At 45.6% G+C, this 24,934-nt stretch overlaps 1 protein-coding gene and 1 long non-coding RNA gene across 5 annotated transcripts in view; both read right to left on the bottom strand.

Moving 5' to 3' along the window:
• Window positions 1-10,058, bottom strand: part of SLC44A1 (solute carrier family 44 member 1) — an 81,189-nt gene extending 71,131 nt beyond the window's left edge. Inside the window, exon 1 of one of the 2 annotated variants that reach the window (XM_053370314.1) lies at window positions 9,704-10,058. In XM_053370314.1, the coding sequence (XP_053226289.1) occupies window positions 9,704-9,733 (30 nt within the window). In that variant the 5' untranslated portion in view covers window positions 9,734-10,058. The remainder of the gene's footprint in view (window positions 1-9,703) is intronic. The other variant, XM_053370315.1, reaches the window with a different exon arrangement.
• A 4,111-nt stretch (window positions 10,059-14,169) lies between these two features.
• On the bottom strand, window positions 14,170-18,735 carry LOC128404863 (uncharacterized). 3 transcript variants are annotated; one of them, XR_008328183.1, is made up of 4 exons: window positions 18,499-18,735; window positions 16,769-16,979; window positions 14,951-15,072; window positions 14,170-14,536 (listed from the first exon to the last, which is right to left on the bottom strand). It is a non-coding gene; the product is annotated as an uncharacterized LOC128404863 (long non-coding RNA). The 3 variants fall into 3 exon arrangements; XR_008328184.1 differs by having other exon boundaries at window positions 14,170-14,467; XR_008328185.1 differs by having other exon boundaries at window positions 14,507-14,649.
• Window positions 18,736-24,934: the final 6,199 nt, after the last annotated feature.

The following is a 24,934-nucleotide window of genomic DNA, read 5'->3' as shown; positions in this document are numbered from 1 at the left end:
CTGATTAGCCTGTAGTTATTCTCCATCTGGAGGAACAAGCCTGGGTTTATCGCAGAATGTTTGGCTGCAGCTGCTTGTGATCTGATGACTGTAAATGTATGATATTCCTTCAAACATTTCCATCTCACAGTTTCTTTAGGTATACCTCTGTGATTGTCGCGAGTGAACAATTAAATCTATGCACATTCAATTTTTCCTGATTGATCATTGTTTTAGCAGCCCAGCTTTCTAATTTAATAAGACAATTTTGTGCTTTGACCAGTCCTTGGAGCAGAATCTTGGGTCATTTCACAAATGGGGAAATGTACACTGTCTTGCCTATTTAACCATCCTAACCAATGCGGTTGATGTGGACCTCATCAGCCATACAAAATATTTGTAAAAATTGCTAGAAAAACTGAACCACTTCATATTCCAGATACTCCCCAACAATTATGGGGTCAGTTTACACATGATAATAGCATTAATTTAAAGAACCAGTTGCTGGTAGCATAATAATGGAAGATTTCTTTGTTTACTGTAAGTCCATTTTCTTAAGCGTTCCAAGCACCCCGCCACTTATATTTTACAGTCACATTTTATAGCTAAACTACATGGCATTCTTCAGCACCTCATAACTGATTTTAATATTACTGTTTATCAATAAGAATCCCAAGAGTTGCAGTCTTCCCGTTGTTTTTTGCACTTGGGTGCACATGTCTAATATTTTTACTTACTAAAAAGGAGATTTGCAAAGCTCTCACAGTCAGTTTCACCTTCAGGACATCTTAATCAGATAAAAGCAAAGACAGGTAATTTCCCCTTGCGTGACACCCAATTACCTATTTCCCCTCGGAGCATTTCCTCCTAAAAGGTGTATTATGTATCCCATGAAGGCTCGCACATTAATTCAAGAATTAAATAGATGGTTGGAGAATTATTTTCAAAGTTCAACGCTCCAACCTGAACAGACCGCATGCAAGAGGTTCGGCTGGTTGCTGTGGCATTTATATCCATCAGGGAAGTTGATCAGCAGATGGTACCATACTGTGGACAGAGATAGTGCCCTGAAGCCATCGTGATTGGCATGGTGCTAACAGTCTTAAGAAAAACTGTCGGACTACTTTAAGCCATTAACATCTTCTTCAATTATCTTCTATTGCCACAACTGTTTCATTACAAAGAAGGCAGAGAGTTTTGGAGCTAAGCTAGATGTGACGGGGCAGCCATCTAGTTGTCTGGCCTATTCACACATGAAGTAAGGAACATGCTGGGGGAAGAAAGTAAAACATGCCCCCTGCCCTACCACGCTGTGCTCGGTTACTTAAAAAGCACTTTCCTCCCATCCTGCCACATTTCCAGGATGAGCAAAACTAGGAGAAAGATACTTAAAGCAGTGGAGCACAGATAAGAGGAACAGGGAAAAGGGAGAAGGTTTTGGTCTCTCCATACTGTCTTTTTCACTGAAGGACTAGACAACTCCACCAGCAGGAGGGGCAGGACGGAGATCCCTACATGGGAGTGCCTGATTTGCACCCCCTCAAAATTGTGCACCCAGGGCCACGGCCCCCCTTACCCCGCTTACTACACCCCTGCCCTCACACTTATTTCACATTTCAGTTGTTACCACCTAGAGCAGAAGACTCAATGTACACTACGTAGAGTTGTACTGCCTGCACGTGTTCTTATTGTGTCTTAATTTCCCATCAAGAAAGGTTTGAGGTATTCCAACTTTCATTATAAGAGTCAAACAACAGATCCACGATTTTCAAGCTTTATACCCTCAAGGAAGAACCCTTTTGATCTCTCTTCGTTCGGCTACAAATCCCTGTGGGTTGCAGAGAATTCAGACATGCATTCTAAAGCATATTTCCAGTTTATTTGGGACATCAGCCAGGCCTGCGGAGCCTCACCACTGCCCTAAACACGTAGAGACTTGCCCAATAAGTCCCTGCTGCTATGTATTGCAGGGGAAGATCTGTAGAGGCAGGCAAGCTAACCTTCCTGAAAGCTGAAGAACTCCAGGATTCCCAGGAACACAGCTGGGGGGCGGGGATGGATTAGATCTTATCAGCCAACTCCACCACACAGCTCAGGCATTGAAGCTCTAAGAAAAAAGCCTTTTAGTCCAAGTCTACATAGCCTTGTAACATGCTGGAACAGAATACCAATTCAATATCTACCTGTATGTAGATATACCTAGACTCTCTTTTTTTAAGTAGATAAATAATTTGTTCAAATTTTAGATTAATACAGTACCTGCTATACTGGCTAGACACTGACAAATTATAGGTATACTACTAGTTCCACATTTCTATGGCATTTTTCCCAGTCAAAATCTTAAACTGACCTCTGGATGAAAAGAATCTCAGTCGCTTCATCAGTCAAAATCAATCAAGTATGAAACGTATCAATTTATTAGAAGAAAAAACCCAGAGAATTAAGTTCAGTACCACAAAACTCCCACTATTTTCTTTAGAAGATGAGTAGCCCTCAGAACCTTTATAGACTACCTGGAGGCCCCTCATCCCAAAAACAAATTTAATGGGCATGGTGAGAGTCCTATTCAACAGGCAACCCTACAAAGGTTTCAAACATCCAAGCATCAGGACCAAGCATCTCCAAGCATGCACACAGAGTCTTTGTTAGGTGAACGATTCTTTGCAACTGCCGTATAGAAACTGACGTTTTGTACCACGGCTTTCACTGAGAATGGCAGCGGCCCAACAGGTGAGTCCTGCCTGAGAAGTGGCTGGTAGTAATTAGACAAAAATTCTAACTCTATTCTGGCTGGACCAACTGGCTAATCTATCCAGTATCTGGGAGACCAACATTCAGCCTCCCTGAACAGCCCTTACAAAGTGGAAGCACCCACCCTATAGTTCTCTAAGGGCAGAGTTGCTTGGAACAGCCTTGACATTCACAGTAGGAAGACTTCACAGCAATTGTGTGCACCAAAGTACAATTGCAGCCACAACTAGACCTGTGAGTTCTTCCTTCAAACACACTCCTAAGCTCTCTGTTCCTGTCCAGAGACTGAAGAAACTAAACAAATGACAAATAGAACGGATGAGGCAATTAAGTGGTGTTGGGAAGGGAAAGTCCAGATGCATTTTGGAAGAAGCTCTAAGGGTAGGTACAGTGGTAGAACTCCATCTTTACTGGAGAAGTGAATTTCACATTTAATGAGAACACCGGAGGAAAGATTGCATTATAAAATAAAAAGCCATATTGCTAGGCATGACTGGAAAATCATCAGTAAGGAGAAGAGAATAATATTTAAAACTTCAGAAGGAAGCAGCATTCAAAATTTGCCAGGCACATTTTGCACCTGGCTACCAGCCACTTGGGACCAAGTGAAGATGCCTGGGTGCCAGGATGGCGCCTGACCTCTCCACCATCTGGAGGTACATGCCTGGGGATCGTTGAATCTTGACTGTTTTCACACACAAGAAACACATCCTGCAGAATTCTATCCGTTATGTTTTATCTGCACAATCAGAACAAATGTCAGGAACCAAAAAGTCATATTGAGAAATACAACTTTCAAGCTGCCTGGCCCAAAAATCTCAACCAGGCATTCCATTTTGGCGACTGTAACCCTGGTTTAAGGAGTCACTTGGCGCCTAGCTTATACAGTGGTACCTCAGGTTACATACACTTCAGGTTACATACGCTTCAGGTTACACACTCCGCTAACCCAGAAATTAACAAACAAAGCATCTTGCAGCACCTCGAAGATTTAATGTATTTATAATATAGCATAAGCTTTTCGTGTAGTACACTGAAATGTATCCTGAGTTACTAGAATATATATGCATAGTTTGCAGGAAAGATTATAAACAGAGGTCAGAGAAAAACGAAATGCAGAAAAGTACACATAATTATATAATTTATTTTTTTTACTTATTTTAAAAATGTATTTATACCCTGCTTTTCTCCCAGGCTAGGATAATTAACTGTGATAATTCACAAAGAGTTATTCATACATCCTGGACACTTAACATAGGTTATAAAAATACTTTGTCTCCATTCAGTCCTCAGCTGACAGCTCTGGACTTCTTGCCATACTGCAATTCAGCACTTGCACAGTGCAGCCTTCCTTTGAAGTTCCTATTTTTTCAAGTGTGGCCATTTAAGGTCATTTACAAAGTATCCTGGGAGGATGAAATGTCCTTCTGCTGGTTTTTATAATACTGTCACACCAGATCTGTGCCCATTTGTGGCCTGTTTGTGCTATGTAGAATGTGCAAAGCATTGCTGGCAGCCCTTTGTGGATGACATTTTTAAGTCCTGTAATAAAGTTGCCAGAGTAGGCCTAGGGGTAGAGTTGGCATCTGGGTCTGCTGCAGAATTGCCACAGGATGTCTGTCATCAACAACTGTTTTCATAGAATCACAGAATGACCACCACCACAAAAGGTGACAATGCCACGCACTTATATACCTGTAACTCAGGATCTGATGAAGTGTATCATCACTTCATGCATCTGATGTAGTGGCCTCTTGCCCACCAAAGCTTATGCCATAATACAGTGGTACCTCGGGTTACATACACTTCAGGTTACATACGTTTCAGGTTACAGACTCCGCTAACCCAGAAATAGTGCTTCAGGTTAAGAACTTTGCTTCAGGATGAGAACAGAAATCGTGCAGCGGCAGCGGGAGGCCCCATTAGCTAAAGTGGTGCTTCAGGTTAAGAACAGTTTCAGGTTAAGTATAGACCTCCAGAACAAATTAAGTACTTAACCTGAGGTACCACTGTATATTTGTTGGGTCTTTAAGGTTGCGCAATAATTTGTTGCAACAGGGGTGCCTGTTTGGAAAGAGATTACAGTGGTACCTCTGGTTACGTACTTAATTCGTTCCAGAGGTCCGTTCTTAACCTGAAACTGTTCTTAACCTGAAGCACCACTTTAGCTAATGGGGCCTCCCGCTGCCGCTGCGCCGCTGCCGCGCGATTTCTGTTCTCATCCTGAAGCAAAGTTCTTAACCCGAGGTACTATTTCTGGGTTAGCGGAGTCTGTAACCTGAAGCGTATGTAACCTGAAGCGTATGTAACCTGAGGTACCACTGTACAAGGATCCTACAAGGCTGGATGACATGACCAACTCCTTGTAGAAAGTGCCTTGCAGACCAGAAAAAGGTCAGGACGACAGCAAGCAAACTTGAGCAAAATGGAGATTTCATACAAGAATTTCAACGGAAAAGATTAAGGGAACAATCCCAACTCCTGCCTGGGGAACGGCAGGTCTGAATGGAGCTCTGGAGCCACTGCCAATGTGGAGATCTGCTGTTCATGCCACCAAGGATGGAAGGTGAGGGAGAGGAACCAGCTCCGGAATGGCACAGAAGAGAGATCTGGATCAGATAAGTAGCTGGACTGGCTTAAGACTCATCAGATTGTTGGCCAGCCAGGTTCTACCCTTTCCTCACACCCAAACTGCCCCATTTCGGGAGATTATGCTGACTACTGACCATGGTAGCTCCCTGCCTACAGAGGGATACTTCCACCACGTTCAAACCCTTGCTAGTGGAGCAAATCAGTGGTTTGGATCCATGGAAGAGGATTCCCAAATTAAGCTGCCTGAAAAACATTACCAAACATGCTCTAAGGCAGCAGGAAAAACCAAGTATGTTCTTATATCTTAAGAAAGCAAAAAAAAAATACTTGTACTGCAAGGATAACAAAGCAGAACAAAGTACAGCAGAAAAAGCTTTACATGAAAGGATAAGGAAAATTTGATGGGTAAGCAAATATTAATGACAAGGTTTCTTGCCTTCTCCTACAGCAGATTAAATTCAACCATAGTTTATGTTTTTAAAGGGTAGTTGAGCAAAGATCAATAAATTCAGAGTAAGGAAATAAATTTGAGTGTAGGCTGTTGTTTTTAACTACTATTATGGTAAGGCAAAGGAAAAGAACATAAAGAAAAGGAAGAGCCTTTGAGACAAGAAGAAAGACTTGAATAACAAGGTTATGAGCAGAGCAATCATTTGCAAACAAGCATAATGGGAAATACTACTATCACAAAGCAGTAGAGGCAAAATGCACAAGCGTATTGTAATGGTCAAAAATAGAAATTCTAACAATTTGATAGAAGAGACAGATATCAGCAGGCCATGAGGCACACAGCGGATTCAACCTGAGGAGAAAGCCAAACAGAAAAAGAAAACCCCAAATGTGGAAAAACTGTGTATATCATGTAAAGAACATGTAATAATAAGAAGCAAGGAACAAACTGAACAACCTGAGTTGATAATATTAAGCCACTATCAGGAAAGTTAATTTGTTCAAACTTACTCAACTAATACATGTTTGTTTTTCAACACTGTTGATTCAAAAATATGGAATTATGGAGCTGAATGGAACCAAAAAGCCATTGAGTGATCCAGTGCCTGCTGTCACAATGCAGGGCCATCTGCTGATCAATCCAAATCATAGGGGCACACGGTCTCATAATCACAGAGCAGACACACTGCATAATGGATGCCAACCAAGCAGAGAGTTTTAGAAGGTTCAGAGAAGTGAATCACACTACATGGTATAAGAGAAGGCAAAAATATGCTCACTGACATTATGAAAAGGAAGGGAACCATTAAGGGAAGGGGATAAGAAGGTTTTGGATACCAGCCTCCAAGACTAATGATGGTTAAGATGATAGCAAGCTGAGAACCGGCTAGGTCCAATTTGTTCAGCCATCAACAACTTGCAGGTTTTAAAGCAGCAAATTGGAGTAGTGAGTGGAGTTATTTACTGTGGCTTGAATCTAATAGGACGACAATATAACCATGGCAAATAAAAATTGGCTAAAGCTAAGAGAAGGAAAAGAGAATGGCAAGAAAACCAGAAGCCCCTCTATGCATGCTACTTGGACTGGAAAAAGAAAACCCAAACCACTTGGGTTCAAACCTCTAACTTTTCTGAACATAAAAAAATGCATGACTAAATATGTATCGAATGGATCAGTGCAGGGATCAGAAAATGATAGTCATCACAATGCTGCTTTATCACAGGTCGGGTGCTGTGCATTGTAACAGGTACATTATGTTTGTAGCATATATATTCCAACAGCAGACCTAAGTTCCCACGCTTATTCACAAAGATGCTGCCATTATATAGTATTCTCGTCAGTTTCGTCATTGGCTACTGAAGTCTCTCTCCAGAGGGCCTAGAGAAAGATGGCATTCTACAGAAGGAATAGATGAGTATGGATAGTGGGAGAGATAGAATACAATACACTGACAAATTGCCTCTTATTCATACAGTCACAAAAAAGACAGAAAATAATCTGCACAGAACTGTAACAAATTAGCCTTGCCTATCATTAGACAATGAAGACTTCACACCCATCCTTCAAGAATGGAGAACATATCTACAAGTTCATCTATTATCCTTATGAATATTCCACCTGGAAAAGTTACTGGCACCTCTCTAATGCTGTCCTCACAATGCTATCCTCACAATTACTAGCGCCAGTTTTGAACATGCTGTGGAAGTAATCCACCCTTTTACCACCAAGGTTCCATGTAGAAAAATCAAAATGTCTTAAAACTTAATTAGTCCATGTGAAGAGGTCTTGAGTGCCTCCCTCAGAGAGTGTCAATAAAGGTAGACAACAAAAGTCCTGTTGGATTAAAGGAATATGGTATAGTGGTTAGAGGGCTGTACCTGGATGGGGGGAATTCTGCTTGGCTTTGGACAATTCGTTATAGTTCAGTGGAGCCCACTTCAAAAGATTGCAAGGCTAAAACAGGATAAGAAGGGTAGGATCTAGATCAGGAGTCATCAAACCTTTTCAGCAGGGGGCCGGCCCACTGTCCCTCAGACCTTGTGGGGGGCCAGACTATATGGGGGGGGGATAATGAATGAATTCCTATGCCCCACAAATAACCCAGAGATGCATTTTAAATAAAAGCACACGTTCTCCTCATGTAAAAACACCAGGCAGGCCCCACAAATAACCCAGAGATGCATTTTAAATAAAAGGACACATTCTACTCATGTAAAAACATGCTGATTCCAGGACCATCCGTAGGCCGGATTGGGAAGGCGATTGGGCCGAATCCAGCCCCTGGGCCTTAGTTTGCCTACCCATGATCTAGATGAAATAAACAGCAGGATGCAGGCATACTTCTCATGAAGGATGGATAAGCAATGTAGGTTGTTAAAGCAAGCACAAGTGGTATAATGATGGGATGGAACTGGGGTGGGGGGCACAAAGTAGATGAAGAAAGATAAAAAATGGCAAGGATACAGCAGCGTGGAGTATTTCAAAATATACGGGCACTGCTGCAGAGAGTGAGGCAAAGGACACACTCTTACAGAGGATGCAACTGTCAGTGGCTACCAGCCACAATAGCTATGTTCTGCCTCTGCTGTTGCCTCTGCCAGCTGCTTGGGATCACAAGAGAGAAGCACACGGTTGCAATCACTGGCCCCTGTGAGAACAGGATGCTGGACTAGATGGGCCTTTGGCCTTATGGATATTAAATTAAGCAGATGGGGATGGGTTAGGAGAAAAGGCACTTTTTGAGTGTGTCTGGCAGTGTGCAACAAGGCTATGCACAGTTTAGCAAGAAGGCTAAAGCTTAGGAAGGCTGCTTATGAAATGTTCCCTAAGAGGTGACTTGGAAAGAGACATTTCAACAACAGGGTTCCTACAGGGCAAAGGGGAAGACATGTAGCTCAGTGGCAAAGCATCTGCCTTGCATGCAGAAGGCTCCTGATTCTATCCATTGCATCTTCCAGTAGGACTGGAAGAGTATCTTTGCCTGGAACTCTGGCAAAGCCACTGCCAGTCAAGTGTAGACAATTCTCTGCCGGGTGAACCAATGGTCTGACTCAGTGAATAAGGCAGCTTCCTATGCTCCTAAGAAACACCACACCACAATCCAAAGGGTCCAGGTATGCAGCAATGGGTCAACGAAAGTTCATACGGACTCAAGGAAAGGAGAACTGCAGAGATACCAAGGCAGCAAAAACAAGAGGTGAGACAGGCATCCGTTGAGCACTTCGAGCGGGGGAGGAATTGCTTATGCTCATTCCTCCTACCAGTTGGTAAAGAAACACTTGAAAACAAGCGGCTGCAGGAGGGATGCATTTGCAACACTGCTTTTGATTCTGTTCCCTTCCCCTTAACGCACAGTGTCCGCTTCGCCCCTCCTTTGCTTCGGGCACTTTTAAAGGCTGCCCCCCCCCGAAACCGATATTATTTATAAATTAATGCCAGGGTCAGAATGGTCGTGACTGGAGGGTGGCAGCAGCGGCAGAGACAATCCAACTGCTAGATTATGACACACCGGGGTTGCAACCGAAGAGCCCTTTCGGAGCAGGCGTGGGTGACAGTAGATGATGGGGCTTAGGAGGCTTCTCCCCCCCACCCCTCAAAAAAAACCCAAAATCCTATTCCATTTCGGTTGCATAAGTTTATGCCAACCTACTCCAGAATCTCCAGGAAGAAAAGGAGGAGAAATGAGGGGGTTGAGGGTGTAAAAAAATATATAATCTAGATAAATATAAACATGCCAAGGTGTAAACTGGGAAAAAGGGGGGGTGAAGAATTGACGCAAATGGGAAGGGGATGGAAGAGAAGCGCGGGCAGGGCAAGACTAGGAACCTAGAATAAAATAAAATAAAAGGTGGAGGAGCTTCTGTTTCCTCTTGATACCGGGGTGCTGTTAAGGATGGGGGGGTCCTGCCCTCGCCTCCCCTCCTGACTCACCTGAGAGGCGGCGCTCCCGCAGCAGCCCATGGCGGGCTCGGGGCTGGGTCTCTGCCGCGGGCTCCCGGCATCCAAGCGCCGCGATTCCCCGGCCGCCCGCCCGGCCCCAGGGCGACGGCGGCGGCAGGGGGAGCGGCGGCAAGGCGGCGGGGAAAGGGCGGAGGAGGGAGCGGGAGAGAAGCGGGGTGGGGGGGGCTGGGCTGCTGGCTCCTCCGCCGCCTGCCGCCGCCCCGAGGGCTCGCCCGCCCGCTTGTCCGCAGCGGCGCCCCGGAGGATCCCTTCGCCGAGGCGGCTCCTTAGCTCCTCAGCATCCCTCCTCCTCTTCCTCCTTCTCCTCCTCCTCCTCCCGCATCCCGGCGGCAGGATCGCGCGGCGCTCCTGGGGGCGGGGCTTGGCGCGAGCGAGGGAGGGAGGGAGGGAGGAGGGAGGGAGGAGAAGCAGTAGCAGCAGCAGCAACACAACAGCAGGCGGCCGCCTTCGCCAGCCAACCAAACCAACCAACCAGGCAGCAGCCCCGCGACCTAGAAACAGCCTCGGAACTCTCCGCCTCGGGGATGCGGGGGAGAGCCGAGCCCAATTGCGGTGAGGCACAAGAGCGCTTACTGCGGGCAACGGGAAGGGCTATACTATAGCGCCGCAATGGAACGTTATGAAGAGCGGGCAGGCGGCGAACGCGGCGGGGGTGTCCCGTCCGCTAAACGTGCCCGGCTCACTTCCGGCGTATCAATATTGCTTGTTTTCTCTTTTTCTCTCCTTTTCTTCTGTTTCGCTTGACGCACCTCCTGCTTTTTTCTGTTTCTTTTTTGCAGGAGGGGGAAAGAGTGGAGCGAAGTATTTAGCAGCGCGCCGGCTCGGGAAAACAACGGCTGTTGTTGTTGTTGTTGCTTTAATCTGATATAATGCCTGCGTGACCTTGGGAAAGCGCCTTGCACTCCTTTTCCTGTTCCTGCCGTTATTCATAGGAATATCATTTCCCTATACCCTTCGGTTGCGTGGTGACCTTTGCATCTTTCCTATGGCGGACGGGTTGGGAAAGGAGCAGGGGAGCGGGAGGGAAACCGGGGTGGGTGGACGCAGAGGCACAGCTCGTGAGAACCCAGTGATTTTTAAGGGGGGGTGTAGGGAAGTCAAATTGCTCATTTTTAATTCGAAAGGCAGCGATCGTGGTTTTAAAGCTAAAAAAACAGTAAGCAAGGATTGTGGTTATTTTAAGTCAACGGAGAGCAATCGTGGTATTAAAGCTGTAACAGATCGGCTATCCTTTTGTGGGGCGGGGGGAGGAACAGAGGTGTTCTTGTCACAATTATTGCCAAGAAAAAGCTTTAAGTTTATTCCAAACTCAAAGAGCAGAGAGTTTGCACCTTCGGAGAGGTTTAAAATGAATGCACACCATGCATTTAAAGCACATTGCTTCCCCTTCCCCCTCACAAGAATCCTGAAAACTGTCATTTACCCTTCACAGAGTGACATGTCCCAGCTGCCTTAACAAACTATACTTCCTAGGGTTCCGTGGGGAGGGTGTCATGCGCTTTACATGTATGGTGTATACACTTACTGGTTTTACATGTTTAAATTGTCACTGTTTCAGTGCATGTGTGCACGCATGAAGCAGCTTTGTGGATTTCTCAGCAAATATCCAGATCACCACTCTCCACTTGCTGAAAAATCTTAGAAAAAGTGGATTGTATTTACAATGAGAAACAATATGGGCACATACAATATTTTACAAACCGCAAACCTATTGAGAGAGTCAACCCATCTTGACTCCAAAGCATGAAAACGGGTTATGAGAAATCTTCTTTGTATAACATTTCCCCCTGCAGTGTGTCAAACATCAGGAAAAGCAATTATGAAATTACAGATGCTCAGATCTTCACCTGCATTATCCTTGCCTTTCTACATGAATCCCAAAGCCATGCTTTCATTGATTAAGCAGTATGTAACTCTCACTAAATAAATACAGCACGAGAATTCTTATCAAACACAGATTTAAAATCTGAACCAGAGAAAACTTCCAAAGTTTTCTTTCCCTACCCACCATCCACTACCCTTCCCCTTAAAGCTCTGTTTGACTGAGCAGTGGCAGCACGTGATAGGCATTGTTTCAGAATAGATTAAAGGTGGGGGAAAGCCCCACTGAACACAGTGAGACTTACTTCTGAGTAGATATGTATAAGATTCCTCTGCAAGTGAGAGGCATTATAGTCAAGATTAGACTGTATGAGAATAAGCCATTTGGGCACATCTACACAACAAGCTTAGGACATCCCTACACATGTCAACTCAGAAGGAAGTCTCGTTGAATTCACTGGGACTTATTCTCAAGTGGACACGGAACAGCAGCCTCAATAATCACTTGCTTTGCCTAGCGAATCCTATAAACTTGTATTGTGAGAAAAGCTAGGGAGCATTAACAGAATTCTCAGCACTCACACCAAACAGCAGTTCCCAGTATCCTTTAGGGAAAGCCATGAGAGTAAATATGTTATATAAATGACACTACATTTATAGTGCAGAAAGAAGTATGAGATCATTCACAATGTAATAAATAATTATCACTCTTTTTTATTACTGTAAGCCACCAAGCCATAAACAACTCAGAAACTGAAAAATGTCTCCTTAATGTCCAACACCCTTCTGAAAAGGCATTTACTGTATATTTAGCATCCGGTAATATGCAGATTTATATAGATCTGTTGATTGCCTTGTAGCTGATTAATTGATCAACTAATTAAAACATTCTTTAATTGATTGACAGCTCTAGTAAATAGTCTTCTTGTGACAGACACCTTAGAAATTGACTCTAAATTGGTAGAAGCCTATAAAAATGCAGCTCACGATAAATCTCTCTCAGGGATCCTGCATTCTCTGAGCCTGTCGCCAGGCAAAGCAGTCTGTAGGGCATCATGAGGGAATCCTAGACATGTTTACTAAGCAGTAAGTTCCACTATAGTCAGTGGAGTTTACTCCCTACTAGGGCTGCGTGATATCTGGTTTTCATCATCACAATATATCACCAGCTAAATATCATGGTATCTCGTTATATCACAATATATATCTGCAGTGACGGAGGGCCTCTCTGGGCCTCCCTGTGGTGGCAGAGGGGCCTGCCATACCTTCCTGCAGCAGCGGAGATTGTGCCACACTTCCCTGCAGCAGCAAAGGCTCCCTGTGGTGGCAGAGGGTGTGGCGTGCTTCTCTCATCATCTGAAAGCTTTACACGGGGTGGATCCTCAGGACTTTATCACTATGTGGTGAACTTCCACAACACATATGAACAAACAATCACTTTGTCTCATGTATCCATGCAAGTATGACTTAACTTGTTGGAACTTGTAAGACACAGTGATACCTCGGGTTAAGTACTTAATTCGTTCCGGAGGTCCGTACTTAACCTGAAACTGTTCTTAACCTGAAGCACCACTTTAGCTAATGGGGCCTCCCGCTGCTGCCGCGCCGCCGGAGCACGATTTCTGTTCTCATCCTGAAGCAAAGTTCTTAACCTGAAGCACTATTTCTGGGTTAGCGGAGTCTGGAACCTGAAGTGTATATAACCCGAGGTACCACTGTACTTTCTTTTGGTGCAGGCTGATGAGCAATATCTTGCCTCTGTCTGCTCTGGCAGGATCTATACACAGGAAAAACCCCACTATAAATAAGTCATAAATTAAATTGTTATAACAAAAGGGGGGAAAGTATGTAAAATTGCATAGACAAAGTTTTGTACTCTACAGCACCATGTCTGGTGTCACATGTTTATAACAGTTATACCATTGTAACATGGCTAATGTAGCTGAGTCATCTGTCTTCTTTGACAACACTCTTTTTACCTGGTTCTTAACCCTCACACTCTTGTCTTCTTGAATAGCACTGTGGACGAAGAACACAGGTTTCTCTATTCCTATGCTGTATCCTTACATTTTGTATATGTACAGATGTATTAATAGAAATAAAGAAACAACAGAAGCAACAAATGAAGGCTGGAACTGGAATACTAATTAGGCAGGCACTACTACTCAAGAACCAATGTGGTGTGAGTGGTTAGAGTGCTGGGCTAGGAACCCTGGGAGGTCAGAGTTCAAATTTTCAGCTTATTGGATGACTTTGGGCCAGCCACTGTCCTTCAGCCCAGCCTATCCTGCAGAATTATTGTGAATATCAGATGGAGAGGGGAGAACCACATACACCACCCTGAGCGACTTGAAGGAAACGTGGTGTGTAATAGTAATGGTAAAGTTAAAGGGACCCCTGACCATTAAGTCCAGTTGCGGACGACTCTGGGGTTGTGGCACTCATCTCGCTTTACTGGCCGAGGGAGCCGGCGTACTGCTTCCGGGTCATGTGTCCAGCATGACTAAGCTGCTTCTGGCGAACCAGAGCAGCACGTGGAAACGTCGTTTACCTTCCTGCTGGAGCAGTACCTATTTATCTACTTTCACTTTGATGTGCTTTTAAACTGCTAGGTGGGCAGGAGCAGGGACCGAGCAACGGGAGCTCACCCCGTCACGGGGATTCGAACTGCTGACCTTCCGATCGGCAAGCTCTAGGCTCTGTGGTTTAGACCACAGCGTCACCTGCGTCCCCAAAATGCAATAATAAACTTAATGAAATAAAGGCCTCAGTAGGGTTCTGGACAGCACCAAAGCAGCACCCTCTTTCTCTCAGAATTCCTGCAGGTTCTCTGAAGCACCTGATCCCACCCCGATAGCCACTTCTTGCTGCTGGTTAGCTCAGGAGATATTCCATGGCCTGTGAGTTCACAGTCTGAATACAGGACAAGTCGTTAACCTGGCTCAGTGGCAGGATAACTCAGTCAAACTTACCCGAAACACGCTATCAGAACGAGAAGACAAGACTTGTATTATTATAGCCATTCTATAAATACAGACCAATCGGAAGCGCAGAGAAGCCAGATGACAGGATGATAGAATCATTTTGCAGTCATCCTAAATAGAACAGATTTGCATGTGAGGAATGAATCATGATGGGAGAAGAATCCTTAGATGCTAATAGCAAGTGTCTTCACCTCTTTGGAATTAGCCCTGACACCTTTTCAGGAGATACAGTGCTTCTCCTCCTCTTAAAACGTAGGTGCTCATAACGCTGTCAACAGAAGGTATGCAACTGAAGTGTCTTGCCATCTGTGTGATGCTAATACACTGGTAGCACAAATATCGCTATTATGGCGTGGTTAAGTAGTGATATTATTTTGCTAAAATTAGGTCGTTGCCATTCACTTTCACTTACCCTAATCTGATCTGCCTAAAGATCAGTGGTTTTATCCTTTCCCATTGGTTTTCGCTTGCCACTAAATAACTGGTTAGGTTTCACCGGGTGCAGAGATGATGTGCCAACAAGCCAGAGAGACTCTGGAATGATATAAAATACCTTTCATGTTTGATAAGCATTGTATATGTGGGCAGGAGAAAGGATCTCACCCTCCTACTGTGCTCTCAACAACTTCCCAACTATTTTTATTCAAGAAAGCAGAATATGGTGAACAGGGGGCAGAGGAGGCAGCAATGTCCTCATATATTTTGTGCTATATCTCGAATAATAGTCTGAAGACAGGCACCAAATTATTTATTAAAGTATCTAATGGTGTGGTATTAAACAGATATCAACCTGTAAAGGTAAAGGTACCCCAACCGTTAGGCCCAGTCGCGAACGACTCTGGGGTTGCACGCTCATCTCGCTTTATAGGCCAAGGGAGCCGGCGTTTGTCCACAGATGGCTTCCTGGTCATATGGCCAGCATGACTAAGCCGCTTTTGGCAAACCAGAGCAGCACATGGAAATGCCGTTTACCTTCCCGCCGCACTTTGACATGTCTTCGAACTGCTAGGTGGGCAGGAGCTGGGACCGAGCAATGGGAACTCACCCCGTCTCGGGGATTCGAACTGCTGACCTTCTGATTGGCAAGCCCTAGGCTCTGTGGTTTAGACCACAGTGCCACCCATGTCCCATTAATCAACCTATAGCTCTCATTAAAAAAATTAATAATAATGAGAGGCGTAGGTGTAGCAAGGATTTTTGTTAGGGGGCAGGCTTTTTATCGGGGGGAGGGCAGAACCTCAGCTATGTATTTTTATTGATTGAGGGGGGCAGCTGCCTATCCCTGCCCCCCATTGGCTATGCCCATGGTGAGACGTGCACTTCTGATAGCCATGGAAGCTAGTCTATGCCCCGTTATTGGTTGGCTTCAGTTCTTGTTTTTATTATGTACAGTATTTTGTGTTCTCATTTTGTATATTTATGTTGTGAACTGCCCTGTGATCTCTGGAGGAAGGACAGTATACAAATCCAAAAAAGAAAAGAAAAGAAAAAGTCTTGTGTTTAAATTTAGGGTTTTAAGCTGAGGTTTAGTTTGCTTAGTTCTGACTTTGTGTAAGAGCTGAGCCGTAATAGGGAGCAGTATGTGGTGAGTCAGGACCAGAGCTTTTTTTCTAAGAGTATTCTTACTGTAACAATTTCATGGTGAGTACCGGCACCATTTCTCATTTTTTTCAAAAAAAACAGAAGGAGCACTGGCCAGTACCCAGGAGCCACAGGTAAACCAGTAGTCAGGGACAAAGAGCAAGTGAAAACTAAAGGGCCCTGCAGAAAGCAGGTGCAAGGAGCAATCAAATAACAATTGAAGGATACAAGGGACACAGGTGGCGCTGTGGTCTAAACCAATGAGCCTCTTGGGCTTGTCGATCAGAAGGTTGGCTGTTCAAATCCCCACGATGGGGTGAGCTCCCATTGCTCTGTCTCAGCTCCTGCCAACCTAGCAGTTCGAAAGCACACCAGTGCAAGTAGATAAATAGGTACCACTGTGCGGGAAGGTAAACAGCGTTTCCATGTGCTCTGGTTTCCTTCACAGTGTCCCAATGCACCTAAGACCAGTGGATGAGGCACTCCAGGAAGCAGAGCCTAGTTCACTAGCTGGCCAGGTGGGGAAGGACGCATGTGATTCCTCAGCTGGGGCACCTGCCTCATCAAGCGCAGAAGCTGCAATCAACACAGTATAAGAAGGCAGCAGAGCTGAGGTACTGTGTCTATTCAACTGCCCATGTTGAGGGACCTCACCTGGGATTCTCCTCAGACCTTCATGGGTTTCTATTTCGAGATTGACTCTGGTCTGTATCCTGACTGCTGAACGCCCATATTGGCGTACTTGGACTGACCCTGGACTGTGTTTCCTGATCTTTGAACTTGGCTTGTATGGATTGGCTTTTGCACTTGGAACTTTGCCTTGGCACACTGTCTGCCAGGTAGGCCAGGGGATCAGGACACTTGAAAAGATAAAATACAACAAATAAAGCCAATTTAAAAACAGGGGTGGTGTGGTGTTAAAACTATGAACAATACAATTACATAAAAAGCATGTTCAGTAAAATATGAATAAGGACAAGTCCTATCCACCCTGCTAAAAGATGAGCACAGCCATAGGAGACAATAGTAATAGCTTTATTTATATGGTGCCCATCTGATTGGGTTGCCGCTGCCACTCTTGGCCGCCTTCAGATGTCTTTATTGCCAAAGGTCTTGGTAAACAAAGAAGCCTTCGCCTGGTCCCTAAGGACCGACAAGAATGGCACCAGGCATGTCTCCCACCACACCATAAAGGCCTGTTCTCATGTGGCCACCCTCTGCACCTGTCTTGGGTGGGGCTCCTGGAGAAGGGCCTCTGATGAAGACCACAAGGTCTGGGCTGGTTCATATAGGGAGAAATAACCTCAATGTTCAATTGTGTGGTCATTTCAGTGCTAAGCCTGAACCCCTGCCAACGTGCCAACTACCCAAAGCTTCTCCACATGTCTCCATGTGGAATGTGAGGCTCAAAACTAAGCTATGTCCCTTAGGGACACTTATGTGGAAGGAAATCCAACTGAACATAGTACAAGATGTTCTCCATGTCACACATGAGGGGCAGGACTTGGGAAGTCAACACACCTCCTCTGGCTCTTAGAACAATTTCCCTGCCCCTTAGCAGGTCCTGATAAGATGCTTCTCTCTGTTACTTGTCTCCTTCTACTTCCACAGCATTCCCATTTCATCAATTTGGGCTTCACTTAGCCCCTCCAAAGGCCTCAGCTAGCAGGAGAGAGACACATCTTTATATGTGGTTCATTTGGAACAGGCCGCTAAACATTTGTCACTGCCTATCATCCTGACATATTGAATCTAAGGCACCAGGAACTATATACATATACATAAACACACACACATCTTCCTCAGAGCAGCTCCTTGTGAAAGTCAAACTCATGCCAGATAGTGACAGGATAGCTGCCTTATTTTAATTTATTTGCTGTTGCTTAATTTACTTGGCTTGCATGCACAGCCAAGAAAGCGCCATTTGTTTTGGCGAGGTGAGGAAAAGTTCCGTGCGACCCAAATGAGCTGCTGAAAACGGAACACAATCTTTCTTGCGCAGACAGTATCATCATAATACATTATTAGCCATTATGATCTTCTATCATTCCACTCTGGGAGAATTATGGCTGTGGCACTGAGGATGTACGGCTACAGGCTGAGCACTGCTTGCTACAAATCTCTCGCAAAGCTCTTGCAATAAATCTCCAAGAGAAAAGTCATTTAAAGAAAGAAGAGGGGGGTGGGGAGGATGACACTAAGGGGAGCTGTCATTTGTTTTCTTAGGGAAGAGGGGACAAGCAGCTGTGAAGGGACACGACGTACACGACGTACTCTTAACGTCGCAGAAGGTGGCAGCATTCATCACGGCAAAAGCAAGGTTCTCGGTGGAGGCCAAGCATGGAAGGGAAGCAATATCCAGCCCCCTTGCCCACAGACCTGTGAAATAAATGGCTCTCCTTGACGAAATCATTTCTCTTCCTTTTATTAGCTACACAGGAGACCACAAGTGATTTGGCCATTTCTGACGCTGAGAACCTGTGTGCGCACACCTTGATGGAATTCACCCCGCAAAGAATCATCCGCCGTCCCCTTGTTGGCGTGCCTTCTCACCAAAACGATAGCAGTGACTTTTGTGGGGTTAAAACAGAATTACGTCGTAAGAAGAAGAAGAAGAAGAAGAAGAAGAAGAAGAAGAAGAAGAAGAGTTTGGATTTGATATCCCGCTTTATCACTACCCTAAGGAGTCTCAAAGCGGCTAACAATCTCCTTTCCCTTCCTCCCCTACAACAAACACTCTGTGAGGTGAGTGGGGCTGAGAGACTTCAGAGAAGTGTGACTGGCCCAAGGTCACCCAGCAGCTGCATGTGGAGGAGCGGGGAAGCGAACCCGGTTCCCCAGATTACGAGTCTACCACTCTTAACCACGACACCACTCTTAACCACGACACCACACTGGCTCTCATAGGTTTGGAAGCCTATAAGAGATTCCTCAACAAAAAGGTAAGTAATTATACTCGAGCCACATCCTACACAAAGCTGTCAGATCAGTATTATTTACCTGAACTTAAGAAGAGCTCTGCTGGATCACTCCAAAGGCCTGCATTCTGTTCTCACCGTGATCAACCAGATTCCTATGGGAAGTCCACCGGTACAATAACCTGCTCCCAATTCTGCCAGCTGGAATTGAGGCAGACTGCCTCAGATGCTGAAGGTCAGAGGGAGCCTTCTGAAGCCTTATTTATTTTCATTTACTTATTAAATTTGTAGACCACCCTTCATCCTAAGATCTCAGGGTGGTTCACAGCATAAAAATGCAAGATAAAAACACAAAATGCATAATAGAAACAGTAACAGTAGCACCCACCACCACAAACACATTTAAAATGACATAGGATGTTAATCAGCCCAAGGCCTGGTTGAAGAGGAATGTTTTTGCCTGGTACCTAAAGGTGTATAATGAAGGCGCCAGATGAGCCTCCTTGGGGAGATTATTCACCATCAACAATTTTTTAAAATTTATATGCCACCCATCTGACCTGGAAATGTAGGGGACAGAACATGAGATTGAAAAAAATTTAGGAACGGGGAGAAACTGAAATTCTCATATTCTCTCATCCCTGTAGACATATGATTCTAGGTCTTCATTATCACAGGCTAGGCTCCTGTTACTCTCAGGTGCTAAGACAAAGTGAATAAACAGTGCTACCTATGATGTAGACATGAATGCCCTTCAACAGGCTGAAGCCCACATAACTGATAAGCTGCTCAGCAGGAACACCTAATCCCAAAGCCAGTAATTCCTAAACAGTGTGTTGGGATGTACGAGTACTGTTAGAGTGTCTCAGGAATTAAAGGCCACAGGTGAAAGGTGCAACTTTCTCACTGCATGTCAGCATGCTTCATTACCCTGGAAGGAGAAGCCCCATCAGGAAGAAAACATCTGGAGAGAGAGAGAGAGTTTTGGGGAGGCTGCATGGGTGAAGTTCGGCACCCTCTTGATCCAGCCCGTATTGTGCTGGTGCCATTTAGCCTCTTTATCCCCTGCCCTATCGAAATGTGCAGTGAGATGATTCTGACACACAGGTCTATCACCTGTCACTTCTGCTTTGCCCCTTACAAGCACAAGATAAATTGTTCCTGAAAGCCCAGAGCTTTCCTGTATCCCTTCCCCCCTCCGCCTCAAGGAGCGTAAGTCCTGATCATTTTGTGAACATTCCCTCCCTGCTGCCCTGCTCTATCAATTCTTGCTTATCCAGAGACTGTATTAGATATCAATTCAATGGACGTGAGTAAACACAGCTGCCTGCTTGATGCTTGCATGGTCCACTCAGCCTCGGTTGGTGCTGTGGTCTAAACTGCTAAGCCTCTTGGGCTTGCTGATCGGAAGGTCAGCGGTTTGAATCTGCACGACGGAGTGAGCTCCAGTTGAAACCACACCAGTGCAAGTAGATAAATAGGTACCACTGCACTGAGAAGGTAAGCGGTGTTTCTGTGCACTCTGGTTTCCATCATAGTGCCCCATTGTGCCAGAAGCGGTTTAGTCCTGCTGGCCACATGACCCGGAAAGCTGTCTGTGGACAAACGCTGGCTCCCTTGGCCTGAAGTAAGATGAGTACTGCAACCCCATAGTCGTCTTTGACTGAACTTAAGTGTACAGGGGTCCTTTACCTTTTTACCTTTCAGCCTCAGTCATTTTGTGGGTGCGTAACCCACCCAGAGAGGGATGTGGGTGGCACTGTGGGTTAAACCACAGAGCCTAGGACTTGCCGATCAGAAGGTTGGCGGTTCGAATCCCCGCAACGGGGTGAGCTTCCGTTGCTTGGTCCCTGCTTCTGCCCACCTAGCAGTTCGAAAGCATGTCAAAGTGCAAGTAGATAAATAGGTACCGCTCTGTCGGGAAGGTAAACTGTGTTTCCGTGCGCTGCTCTGGTTCGCCAGAAGCGGCTTAGTCATGCTGGCCCGGAAGCTGTATGCCGGCTCCCTTGGCCAGTAAAGTGAGATGAGTGTTGCAACCCCAGAGTCGGTCACGACTGGACCTAATGGTCAGGGGTCCCTTTACCTTTACACATGACTGTAGCCATGATCCATCGCATCCTGTCACTTCTTGAGAAGTACTGCTGATAAATTTCCCCTCAAACCGGCTTCCATCCGATTTGAATACATCAGCTGCAGTTAAGCCAGTGTTTCCCAAACTCGGGTCCCCCGCTGTAGTCTAACAACTCCCATCATCTCTAGCTAGCAGTACCAGTGGTCAGGGATGATGGGAGTTGTAGTCCAACAGCAGCTGGGAATCATCTAGTCCAGTGTTGGCCAAACTTGGGTCTCCAGCTTTTTTGGGACTACAATTCCCATCATCCCTGTTGCCGGAGACCCAAGTTTGGCCAACAGTGATCTAGTCCAATGCAGGAATCTTTCACCCGATGTGGGGCTCAAACCCACGGCTCTGAGATTTAAGAGTCTCATGCTCTACTGGGTGCCCAGATGAGAAGTAGAGCTGAAGGTCTTGCGGGTGAGGTGGGAACGACAAATCAAGTTATTCACACTGGGTGACGACATCCTTGCTCTCTCTCTGCTGTGTACAGCAAAGTAATAATGCGAGTTGAAATGTAGCAGGTGGGGGGGGGAGAGAGAATGACCTCACTGTGTTTCAAGTCACTAATGTGTACATAGCCCCCACCCCCAAATAGCAAAGAGAGAGAGAAATATATGTGTGTAAAAAACAAGAGGATATGTGCCTGTCACTTCCAGTTGAAAGGGGCACTGAAGAACCATTGCCCAAGCAGGAGGCTCTGATTCCTGGAAGATTATCTCACTTGCTCCCTAGCCCCCCGGTCTTGACAATTTATTAAAGTGCCAGTGAAGTCATCCTAGCTGAGCACTAGATGAAAAGGACATCATCTGCAGCCAATGGCAATTTATGCCTGCCTCCCTTTTGGCTCCCACACCGGTGCTGCGAACGTATTTAGTATTGTCTTGTGTGCATTTCGAAGACTCCCATGGGGGGGACGAGCGCTAAGGTGGAGAGGCCACAGCTGTGCCTGCCATTATAGGGAGACGGAGACTATTGTGCCACTTGGAGATCTTTCTCGAAACCAAAAATGCTGAGGTTAAAATGATTTGTTTCTGCAATCATGCCTTTGGCAGAATTCCAAGCGGAGAGTGGCTGGGAGCGTGAAGCCGTTCCTTTCATTCGGCTAAGAGCTTCTGTGGATTGATGGTCTGCGGAGCAGCGTTGACGTAGGAGACCATTTAAACATAAATAAGGAGTTTTGGGGGGTTTTGGTGTGTGCAGTGATATCTAGTGCACCGATATCAAATGGGCCGGTGGCTTAAAAAGGTTATAACAGGGCACAGCCCAGACGTCATGGAGAGATGCAGAAAGGGTGTGCGAGAAAAAGAGTTGTAGAAACTGTTAAGAAGAGTTTGGATTTGATATCCCGCTTTATCACTACCCGAAGGAGTCTCAAAGCGGCTAACATTCTCCTTTCCCTTCCTCCCCCACAACAAACACTCTGTGAGGTGAGTGAGGCTGAGAGACTTCAGAGAAGTGTGACTGGCCCAAGGTCACCCAGCAGCTGCATGTGGAGGAGCGGGGAAGCGAACCCGGTTCACCAGATTACAAGTCCACCGCACTTAACCACTACACCACACTGGCTCCTTAAGTTTTGTTGGGTTGGAATGTACTTTAATATATAAGCAGGGTAGCCAACCCGCTAGATCGGTGTTTCCCAAACTTGGGTCTCCAGTGGTTTTTGGACTACTACTCCCATCATCCTTGGCTAGCAGGACCAGTGGTAAGGAATGATAGGAACTGTAGTCCAAAAACAGCTGGAGACCCAAGTTTGGGAAACCCTGATCTAGATGTTGTTGGACTCCAAGTATTTATGGGACCGTCCCCTCCGCAGAGGACCTTAAGGTCCATGAATAACCATAGTTTAGAGGTCCCGGGCCCTAAGGAAGTCAGACTACCGTATTTTTCGCTCTATAAGACGCACAAGATCACAAGACGCACCTAGTTTTGGAGAAGGAAAACAAGAAAAGCAATATTCTGAATCTCAGAAGCCAGAACAGCAAGAGGAATCGCTGCACAGTGAAAGCAGCAATCCCTCTTGCTGTTCTGGCTTCTGGGATAGCTGCGCAGCCTGCATTCGCTCCATAAGACGCACACACATTTCCCCTTACTTTTTAGGAGGGAAAAAGTGAGTCTTATAGAGCAAAAAATACGGTATCCTCCACCAGGGCCAGGGCCTTTTCAGTGATGGCTCCGACCTGGTGGAATGCTCTGTCCCATGAGACTAGGGCCCTTCAGGATTTAACCTCCTTCTGTCGGGCCTGTAAGACAGAGCTATTCCGCCTGGCCTTTAATTTGAATTCAGCCTGATCTTTTATTTCCCTTCTCTTCCCTCCCCCTCCCCCTTTATGAAGATTACCCACTCTGGGACCCCACAGCTAATTCTCCCCGGCCTCCTCGCTGGCCCAAGTAGGACTAATTCAGCAAGCTAGCCCTGATGACTATCTAATGCTTATTAGATGGATTTCCTCCAAATTGATTTCTGAACTTTGAATTTTATTGTTATTCATGTTTTTATAATGTATTTTATGCTTCTGCTTCTACAATTAAGTGTTTTAGATTTGTTGTTAGCTGCCCTGAGCCTGGTTTTCTGAACCGGGAAGGGGGGGTATAAATAAATTATTATTATTATTATCATAGCTGGCAAGTGTCCCTTATTTGAAGGGACAGTCCCTTATTCCAGCGCCATGTCCCGCTGCTGTCCCTTATTGATGGATGTCCCTTAAATGTCCCTTAAATGATGTCCCTTAAATTTCAAAGGAAGCAGCTCCTCTCCCTCCCTCCCTGCTGGCCAGGGAGGAGGGAGGCTCCAACTGTGTTGCTTGGCTGTGTTGATCACCCAATAAGAAGTCTAAGAACGGCTGGGGGGTGGAGCTTGCATGCCTTGTGTGTGGCTAGTTAATGCAAGCTGAGGAGGGTTTTGAATGCTGGACTCCATTTTGTTGCACGTGCTGCTGCAAACTTTGCAGTGCAAAGCCAGGCCGGGGAGCCATCTTAAAAGTTGAGGCTGCATAGGCCTTGTAGTGCATGTGATTCAGATTCTATTCAGTTGAACCTCTGGTTACAAAGTTGGTTGGACAGTGTTCTCAAAGCTACCAGCATGAGTTTGACCAGACTGCAAGAGGACAGGAAGACTGGAGTGCCTGGAACAGGTGAGGCTGCAGGTCCCTTATTTTGGCAGCTGGTCCCTTATTTTCAAGGCTGCTGGTCCGTTATTTTCAAATCTGTAAGTTGACAGCTATGATTATTATTATTATTAATCTCTTTACCATTGCTCATTCTAGCTGGTCTGATGGAGTCCAGGAGACTCCACCCTAGGAGACTAGGGTTCAAATCATCCACACAGCCATGAAGCTCTGGGACCAGTCACTACTTGTTGTCAGGATAACCTGAAGCAGAGGATAAAACGGGAAGGAGGAGAATTATGCATACCATCTTGAGCTCCTTGGGGGAAAGGTGGGATATAAATGTGAGAAATAAATTAAATCAATCAATAAATCTGAGAGCAGTCATCCACCTGGCTCACTATTGTCTACACTGACTTCAAGCAGCTTGCCAGTATTCTGGACAGGATCCCCTCACTCCATCATGAGATACAGTGGTTACATACGCTTCAGGTTACATACGCTTCAGGTTACAGATCCGCTAACCCAGAAATAGTGCTTCAGGTTAAGAACTTTGCTTCAGGATGAGAACAGAAATCGGGCTCCGGCAGCGTGGCAGCAGCAGGAGGCCCCCATTAGCTAAAGTGGTGCTTCAGGTTAAGAACACTTTCAGGTTAAGAACAGACCTCCAGAACGAA

The sequence above is a fragment of the Podarcis raffonei genome, chromosome 17, assembly GCF_027172205.1.
Source record: "Podarcis raffonei isolate rPodRaf1 chromosome 17, rPodRaf1.pri, whole genome shotgun sequence".
NCBI lineage: Eukaryota > Metazoa > Chordata > Lepidosauria > Squamata > Lacertidae > Podarcis > Podarcis raffonei.
The sequence above is the reverse complement of the archived record's forward strand: the minus strand, read 5'-3'. Positions and strand labels throughout refer to the sequence as shown.